The following is a 10,070-nucleotide window of genomic DNA, read 5'->3' as shown; positions in this document are numbered from 1 at the left end:
TCTATAATTTATTTACATTTTGGAAGAAACTGCCAATTTAACATTGGTTTAGGTGCCCAGAGGACCTATATCCACACCAAACTAGTGTACTTTCTTATACTTAATGTATTTAGTAGGCTATACAATCAAATAAAGAAAAGCCATTAATGTTATGACCGTTTCAGCTGAGGGAGAGTAGTAATTATATTCAAATTCCCAAATACACATTTATAAAAGTAAAGAATTCACTGAAGCTCTGACGGTGGAGAAGCGGGCTCAGGGGAAACCTCAAAGTGTTCCTCGTTGAACTCGTATGAAGAATGGCGGTCAGGGCTGTTTCCAACAGCAGGTGGAGTGGTTTTCTTATAAACGCTGTCAAAATGTGTCCTGATGTCCTGAGGGGTCTTCAAAAACCTAAAAAAAAGGTTGCAAAAAAAAAAAAAACAGTCTCAGATATCTGTTACTGTACTATACTGGTATACACTGTGACATTTCCATGTACAGTACACTTTATTGTAAAACATATAGCCTATCACACTGACGACTGCATTCTATATCTGCTGTTACCCGACTATTTATATTCTTTCTCACAAAAGAATAAAAAGGAGATGGGTTTTCAACTGGCACTTAGTAAACATCTTTAACGATGTTCATATTTGTTTATTGTCTACTAAATAGACAATGAATAGACAATACATGTTTTTCAGCAAACAGAAAACCCTATGAAGTCTACACAGCCAACACTTTTTAGGTTTCCGACGAACACGTCCTTTTTAGCAGACCTTCGTTGGTCATTTAAGCTAGGCTGGAAATCAAGCCACATGTTTACACATGTTTAGAGTAAATAAGGTTTACTGTTACTGTAAGGTTTACTGTTACTGTGGCTGCCACAAGCGCATGGCAAAGTGGAATAATTTTTTCGGAGGAATTAAGCCACATGGAGTCCATTATGCTGAACTGCAATGCATGCAAAGTGGGTGGATTTGGCTAACATACTGTAGCCATAGCGTATTAAAATCTGTTGACCCAGGAGTGCATGTTAAGACCTGAGGCCGATTCTAAATGTCTTCTAAATCCTAATAGTCGGAGGCCTTAAGGATATCTCGTGCTAATCAGTCTAAAAGCGCGAAATTTTGCACAGATGTAGCTCAGGGTATGCTCAAATGATTTAGCTAGGGCGCCCGAGTCGGCGACCTTCGGGGTCGCCACAGCTCCAGAAAACACCCACAAAACTCTGAAAAGTGATGACTCATCACTTTTCATCACTAAACCATCGTTTTATGGGACCCCGAAGGTCGCCGACTCGGGTGCCCTAGCTAAATCATTAGAGCATGCCCTGGGCTACATCTGTGCAAAATTTGGCGCTTTTAGACTGATTAGCGCGACATTACCATGTCATCTCCCTAACGTCTCTGACTATAATGCTGCGTTCAAACCTGAAGCTATTGCTTTATTTCCAGCTTCACAGACCAACCTGAACGTCAGCTTCTGTCCAGGCTCCTTCTTAATGATGTTGAGTTTGTAGTAGTGCCTCAAAGCACGGGACATCTTTTCATAGGTCATGTTGATTCGGTTCTGTGAAAAGAGATCACACTTCATTAATGCCCAGTGCATTGCCCCATCATCATCTCTCACTATACTCCTGCTATGTTCTATAGGGTCGCAACTTTCGATGATATTCATAGTGATTATTCGATCGATTCATTTTTAGATTATCTAAAAATCTATCAAATATCTATCTATCTATCTATCGAAATGAATCGATGCAAAGATATTCTAATTGATTTGTTTTATTATCGACTAAATCAATCCCATCTGATCAAACACTTATTTTGTACTTCCTCGTACAACTCACAAAAATAGCAAAGATATCGGATCTAACAAGCTCGGGATGCTTAACCGCGGAACTATATTCATGTTTGAAAAAAAGAGGGGGAAAAAGAAGAGGAAACGTCCCCACTCACTTTGTGGTTTCCCCAGAGTCGTGCCAGTCCGTTGGGGTCAACCACCCTGAACACCATGGTGTCCTGGTCATCCCAGCGGATGTAGTCGTGGTAGCGCTGGTCACAGAGGAGGTGGTACACGTAGTCCCACAGGAGCTTGCACTCTGCTCATCATTCAGACATGGTTTGATTGGAATCAGATGTAGCACACACATTTCCAACTGCCTTTGGTATTATACATTTACAGCATCGTTAAAGAGAACATTTGTAACTGTCAATTAAAAAAATATTCAATATGAATATGTATTTCGGTGTGCACCGAAATACAGTATGTACTGTTGAGCTAGGCAACTGCTTTCCTTGGCTTGTTCATTCATTAGTCTGATTGTCAGGGTGAAGTAGCAGTTGTATAGCCTAGTAAACGACCAACTTCCGGAAGAGGGCGGGTACGAGGCTAGCAGTTGTAGTAAAACTAAGCGATTTAAGCTTTGTACTGCTACGGCAGATGACAACAGTAACTTTCTCTACTACGGCAGACAGAGGCTACCTTTCCACGTAGCGTCTACAACGCCTGCTGCGTGGTCGCGTCGCCATGGGAACCAGAGTTCAGCGAAAGGGTTTGCTTAACAATTTGGACTGCAACCGCGATGGTAGTAGAAACGGGCTCCTTAAATTCCCCACTATTTAAGGCTCTGCTCCCTTTAGTGTAGCATGCTTTCCAGTGAGCCAGCATGCACAGTAAAGCAGCAGTGCCCTGACTCTGGAACAGAACCCTGTTTAGTCTCATTGGTTACACCTGAGAAGTTACATTACATTGTGTGTGCATAACTAACTATGTATTGTAGCCTATATGATAATAATGAACGTAAGATACAGGTGACTGTCCATCCAAGGGGAGAGGATGCCTGTCTCATTTAAAACACATTCTACCAATATGTCGCCCACGTGAACTGACTTCTCTTAAAGAAATGTTCTTATTACCTGGGATGCGGCCATTGGCTTCGCATGGCGGACTCCTCGCTCTCAGCTGATTGGACAGGTTGAGAGGCTCCTCCCTGGGGCCAAGACAAGGCTCAACGTGAGGACAAGTACAGCCAGGTGTAGACATATCTGAGAGAAATTAAGAGAACAATGACAGGGATACAGAGATGGAGATATACTGAGAGAGAGACAGACAAAGATACAAACGTAGACACAGACAGAAACTTATAAAAGAAAATAATTTACATAATAAATCTGTATCCATTGTTAACTCAAAGTGTACAAATATTGCCAATTTTGTTTCATTCGTACGCTCTCAAAGTTGAAACGATGTCATTTCAGTGTATCTGGTTTACTTCAACTTAAACTTCACAGATTTACAGGTGTCCAAAAAAAGTTCTTTGTAGTTTTCAGGAAGGGGAAGAATGATAGAGACAGAAGGACAGAAAACAGACAACAGTTCTGATGTGAAAATATTCCTGATGTACAGATCCATCTAGAAAAAAAAATATTGTATAAAAGTAAATCTTCTTCAAACTTTCATATATTTCTTGAAACCTTCATTGCTTGAAGTCCAGTGGGAAGTTTCCACAGTCAGTTATGCTTTTCACACAATATTCAAATTTTTCGAGATGGATCTGTATATATATCAGGATTATGTTATACCCACTAGTAGTGTGTGTGTTCTGAGAAGGGATTGAGGGGTGGTCCCTGAGAGGTGATATGGGTTCTGTCTGGCTTGTCACGCTTCTTACAGTGGCTATAGGCATTGTGTTGCTGTAAACAGTGGACACTGGAACAAAGAAATGCAGGGACGTTTGAATAAGTTATAAAGAGAAAGTAAAAGTCAATTTCACCAGCTGAACATTTTCACATGAAAAAGATTGTCATACAGTACTTCTCAGTGTCAGGGGGTATATTTCACGGAACAATGCTGATTCCTGCTCTTGTGAAACAGTGGATAGACATGCCTCAAGAGACACGCCTCATTACCAGATTTCCTGGTAATCCACTCCCACTGGCGTACACCCAACTGTCCATAAGGCACGGAAAGCACCTATTCATGCCAGGTAAATGTGTGTGTGTGTGTGTGTGTGTGTGTGTGTGTGTGTGTGTGTGTGTGTGTGTGTGTGTGTGTGTGTGTGCGTGTGCGTGCGCAGACTGCGCACACGCTTGTATAATTGAGAGGGCCATATGCCCCCAAGAGTAAATTAGAATTTCTTGGATCAGACATTGGGCCTCATTCACTAAGCTCTCTTACGTCCATATTTTGTACTGAGCGGCATTTATTCAAATTCCCACGTTGCGAGTCAGATTCATCAATCTTCATCAATTTCTTTGTTGGTGAATGTTGACAGACATCCGCTCTTTCTCACATCTGCCCAGAGGCAGAAGAATTACATGGGACCAAAGCTTGCGTATGTCATTAGAATGCCTTATTCTGGGAAAACGGTAAGAAGGCAATCACTTCTGAAATCACATCTGAAAATGAAAACTCAAGTACTGTACTTCCACTATCCTCTGTGAATCAGATTTCCTCACTTGTAGCTTCCTCTTACTTGCTCTAATATGCCTTAAGGGCACAGTCACAACAAAGTTTAAATCGGCTATATACACCGCTAGGGAGGAGCGAGTTCATTGTTGCCTGCTTGTTTTTTTTTAAGGTGTTGCATGAATAACATTAGTCAGGGTAGCTTAATTTACACACACGTTTTACAAAAAGGGTAAATGCAAAATTGTGATCTCAACTGTCAGCAGAGGAATGTGGTGCCAGACCGTGCCACCTTGTGGATTCATGTTTCAATGAAAATATATAAATATGCAATGAGCCAAAAGAGCCAAATGAGCCAGTCTTTTGAACGGCTCTTTCACGTGAGCCAGAGCCATGGCTCTGGCTCACTTCAAAGAGCCATAAATTGCATCTCTAAGAGCTCTATGGGACCCTGGTCAGGTACATATATAGGGTTTAGGTTTAAGCCAATGGATAAGATCACAACACATTGCAATGTGACACGTTGTGACTGTGGGAGCATGTAGATCTGCTATTTTGGATATTCACAAAACAATTTGAAGTAAAGCCTAATATGCTTCTCCCCTCTCTATAAATGCAGTGGATTTACATTTTTGGAAGCTATTCTGACCTTGGTTTCCATCAGTTGTGTGAGCCTGGGGACCTTGAATGTTGTGATTTCTGGGCGTTTGGATGTGGCTGGTATTACTATTGGCCTGGGTGGCACCATGGGTGGCACCATTTGCAGATGAGTTTTGGGGTCTTCCAGTTACACCTTTTGTACCCGTCCTGTGCTGTTTGACACACTGCAGCAGCTCATACAGCACATCACCTGCAGGTTGGAAAGAGATGTGTATTTGTCATCGTCCATATGTATTGGCATCGCAAGCATCTGGATACTGGCCAATAGGTTGTCTCTCCAGCTGTATACTGGACAATAAGTTGTCTCTCCAGCTTGGCATCACAACTTTACAGGTGAGAAAGTAGGTTTGGATGCCACAAATAAAAGACAAAAGCCCTGATCCATTAGCAATGTACTTTTGTATCCTATACATCACGGTTTCCAAAACAGTGGGTCAGGACCCATCTTTGGGTCATGGACCAATTCTTTAGGGTTGCGAGTAAATATCCTTTATTTTCATGAAATAAATACAATGTTTATACAAAAGAATCACAATGTCCCGGGCGAACTTCTAATTTCTCTTTTAGGTCTTGAGCTAAAGAATTTGGGAACCACTGTCCTACATGACAGAATTGTCCAAGGTTAGTGTGTCAATGCGCATGTGTATCTCAGTCAGCTAGCAACATAGCAGAGAGCAATCTTTTCCAGATCAGCCTGTACCTATTCACATTATTTTGAGTGTCAGTGTCAGATCCTTTAGCAGCCAAAAGACTGCACAGGTGTTACGCATGGTATACAACATGTACCCTCAGATACCATGGGTACCCGGCGGGCACCTGGGGTAGGAAGCTCAAAATAGGTCAATAGCAACAGCAGAATAAGCTGTTTGGCAAATAGGCAACACACATACTCGGCTTCACTGCTCATCCCTAAAGTGGCGTACCAATTTAGAGGGAAATAAACAAGCTTGCCAACGGTATCAAAGTTATTGCTAAAAAACAATGTTACGATGGAGAAATAATCTACCAAACACAAATGTCCCAAAAAATGTTGTGCAATGTTTAGATAAGTTATAGCAGTGATTCTCAAAGTGGGTTCTCTGTGGGTTCCTTTATGGGTGGTCTAAATTGACCCATTCAAGTCTGTAACTCTGACAGTGTACACATAGAACAAAATGAACCTTAACCGGTTCATTTTGTTCCATTTTGTATCCTGTCAGAGTTAAGGGGAGACCTTGAAATGTGAAAGTTTGTGAAGCTCTGAGTTATATAGTCAGCGCTCACTGGTATGTGCACAAATGTCTACCTGAGCTGGGGCAGCGTCTTCTGAAGTCTTCTTTGGTGAGTAGACAGAGGGCTCGTCCATTCATCTCAAAATGTCCTTTCTCTGGCCGACGCAGGCAGTACTCCTTCTGAGCCCAGTGGAGCCAGTGGGCGACATCCTCTTTATCCCACAGTGATGGGTTTATTCCTGGGGAAGAGACACTGACACATTCAAACACGCACAGGGCCATGGCTGATCAGTCTAGTCTGTAGAAGTGTTTAATTGCTCATTCACTGTCATAAACCAAAACATTTGGACTGCAGATATCCAATATTCTCTTTGTGATTAATCTATAGATTTAGATTACTTTTTCGATTCATAGAATAGCCAAATCGAGAAGCTGGTTCTTATTCTTTACATTTTCATTTAACAACGTACCGTAGTTGTCAAGAAGTGAAAACGGTGTCAGGCGTATTCGCCTATGTTTTTTTCGCCTGCATGTATTTGGTCCTTTCGCATGGCACTTTCGCCGTGGAGGAGAGTCTTTTCACCTATCCTGTCTGGCCCATTCACCGCAGTTGAAGAGCCATTTCGCCTGCCTTAGATTGTCCATGTTTGCATGACAGTGGTGTTACCTCACCTGTCAAACAGTGACCATTACACATGCACCCCATAGAAATCACATTAATACAGATTAGAGCTATTGGAATCAGGTGCGTCCAAATAATTAAATGGGTTAGATAATCACCAGGTTAGATAATCACCCGCGTCACGGTTACTGAGGTTAGGGTTAGGATTAGGTTTAGGCATAGTTTTACTGAGGTTAGGGTTAGGGTTAGGGTTAAGGTTAGGTTTTGGTGGTCGGACCAAAGCAATTTAAGGGTGTTCGACCTAAGGACAGACATGTTACCCCGTTTGACACGGGGTCCACCCTATGTTCCCCAGGTTCTATGTTCCCCTCTCTATGTTCCCCACATCACAGCATTAGTTTTAGGTATGGTCCCTTTGACACCACTGTCACAGTCACTATAATATTTAAATGACAACGGGATAATATGCAAACATAAGACAGTCTGACAGCAGAATTGAGCATAGGCAAAATGGCTCTTCAACGGCGGCGAAACCGAAACGGCCAGACAGGTTAGGTGAAAACACTCTCTTCCACGGCGAAAGTGCCACACGAAAAGACCATATCCATGTAGGCGAAAAAAAACATAGGCGAAAGTGCTGGTGACCGTGGAAACAACTTGAATAGATTCTTTTTTTGGGGGGGGGGGGGGGGGGTCAAATGAACTGCACGCACGCACGCACAGACACACACACGCACACACACACGTACACACACACACACACACACACACACACACACACACACACACACACACACACACAACTATTCATGATAGAAAGTTGTTAATCCATTGTGAAGGGAGGGACTCACTCAGGCGCCCAGGTAGATGCCACAGCTCCTCCTGGGTTGACAGAGAGGCTAGAGGAAGCTGGGCAGGAGAGGAGACGCTTACTGTAGGAACCATGGCTGGTCTGCCTGGCGTTACTGTAGTAGTAGGAACCATGGCTGGTCTGCCTGGCGTTACTGACAACATGCTGGGCAAAGGACTGCTTCCTCTATTTTCCTGCTACAAAACATAGACAAGTGTAGTAGCAGTGGTGGAAAGTAACTAAGTACATTTACTCAAATACTGTACTTAAAGGAGTAGTTCACCCCCAAAATGACTTTTTTTCTACGCCATGGAGACTAGAGTTCAATAATATCTTTAGTTTTTTGTTGCATTCCTAAGACAAAAATGTGATAACAATAAATTTACCCCCATTCGTTCCGGATGGGGACCCGTTTCGAAACGGGTCCCCATCCGGAATCAATGGGGGTAAATTTACTCGAATCACATTTTTGTCTTGGAATGTGACAAAAAACAAAAAAAATATTATTGAACTCAACTCTCCATGGCATGAGTAATCAACAGAAACATTTTCATTTTGTGGGTGAACTACTCCTTTAAGTAACATTTTAGGTAGGCCTACTTTTACTTTGCTGGTGTATTTCCAATTTGCACTTCAGTACTTTTACTTCTACTCTACTACAGAGACACATAATATACTTTTACTCCACTACAATTATTATTTGGTTACTAGTTACTTTGTAGATTTTGATTATTATTTAAAAAAAATAATACTTACATTAACCACTTCACTTCAGCCCTATAGACTACATTTCGGCCATGTGAAAATAGACGAGCAAGCTCACAATGTGTTAACGCATTGCTTGTATATCTGCTATTTTCAAAAGATCATTATTTTTTATACATGTGAAAACTTGTGAAATGGAATAATGAGTATTCTTTCTACTTTAATTGATACCCATACTTGTATAGCCTATAAGCCTACTTTTACTCAAATAAATATTGAATTCCAGACTTTCACTTAAACCGAGTATTTCTACATTGTAGGCTCTTGAGTCTTGATAGCCTACTTTTACTTGATTAACAGACGTAGGTCTACTATTTCCACCACTGTGTAGGCTAGTCATAGGCGCACCGTGCCGCACATATGCGCGTCTCGCGTGTGGACTGTGGACACATGCGCAAACAGCCTTTACATGTAGGCTACAGTTATATTCAGACTTAAAACGTTATGGACACAATATATCACAGTCCAGTTTATTAATTCTTTACTTTGTTCAACTCCCCTTGCCTTTACACTCACAAGTAGGCTATTAATTTGCTATTCATGAAAGCTAGATATCAAAATAATAGCGAAAGTAATTGCCCTCGGATCACACCTACCTTGTTCAGAGGTGATGGAGAAACGGTTTCCATTCTTAATGTGCCTGTTTGTTTATTAGTGTGTTCGTTTTAATCAGATGATTTTGTCCAAATTCCTGATCAAGTAGGCCCTACAGTCTGTCAGCTAGATTGTAGTCGCGGATACAATTTTAATTCACTCACTTACTGCAAGGCTATAATTAGTTGGAAATAAAACTGGGCTTACCTTCCGGGAAATGAAAACGAAAGCGAACGATTGTGCAATGGTGTGACAGCTGAGCTGTGTGAGTGGGACTGTCGGACCCATTGACATAACACGTATGCAATCCTATATGCATGTACGCATATCTTTCTTTTTAAAATAGCTATAGTAGGCTAGGACTATACTAAATTACCGTTTATGTGACAAACGTTGGCAAAATGATAGCCTATATCAGCTTGACAATTGTTGTAACTTTCACTTTCATTACTGATGAATTAGAGAGATCTTTCTTTGGTTGTTCTATCAAGACTAAAATAAAATTAGAAGTTGAATCATTAATAAGCAATAGGCCTAGGCTATATTGGAGTCCTGACTCCTTAAACAAGATAATTAATAACTTTGACAATTTGTATTAGCCTATAATTACAAAACACATAATCACTTCAGCCCTATTTCTGTTCACATATGCAACCCTAGCCAATAGCCATAAATTACCAGGAGATGTCGCTAATATTCGGACGTTATGTCTCAACGTCTTAATAGCGACATCTCCTGGTAGTTATAATTTATGGCTAATGCAACCCATGAATTCATTGTAAGCTTGTAGATCGGCAAGTATTTTCTAAATATTTTGTATACATTTTGAACTTGTGAAATGAGATATTCTACACAATGAGTTGTCTACTTTTACTTTTGGTACTTGATGTATATTTTGATGCAGATACTTTTGTACTTTTACTCATGTGCAGGGCAGGCTACTTCTTCCATCGCTGGATAGGGACCAAATGCC

The 10,070-nt window shown here is 41.2% G+C and overlaps 1 protein-coding gene across 1 annotated transcript; it reads right to left on the bottom strand.

The window, feature by feature from the left end:
* Positions 1-224: 224 nt before the first annotated feature.
* etv7 (ETS variant transcription factor 7) lies at positions 225-9,402 on the bottom strand (the record flags this gene model as incomplete). The annotated part of the gene is made up of 9 exons (XM_080732700.1): positions 9,305-9,402; positions 7,740-7,935; positions 6,341-6,505; positions 5,045-5,245; positions 3,574-3,696; positions 2,904-3,032; positions 1,944-2,086; positions 1,454-1,554; positions 225-393 (listed from the first exon to the last, which is right to left on the bottom strand). Exons 2-9 carry the CDS (start codon positions 7,831-7,833, stop codon positions 225-227), a joined length of 1,125 nt encoding a protein of 374 aa, XP_080588826.1. The 5' UTR covers positions 7,834-7,935; positions 9,305-9,402.
* Positions 9,403-10,070: the final 668 nt, after the last annotated feature.

The sequence above is a fragment of the Nannobrachium achirus genome (genome assembly GCF_963921795.1).
Source record: "Nannobrachium achirus genome assembly, chromosome: 9".
In the NCBI taxonomy this organism is placed as follows: domain Eukaryota; kingdom Metazoa; phylum Chordata; class Actinopteri; order Myctophiformes; family Myctophidae; genus Nannobrachium; species Nannobrachium achirus.
The sequence above is the reverse complement of the archived record's forward strand: the minus strand, read 5'-3'. Positions and strand labels throughout refer to the sequence as shown.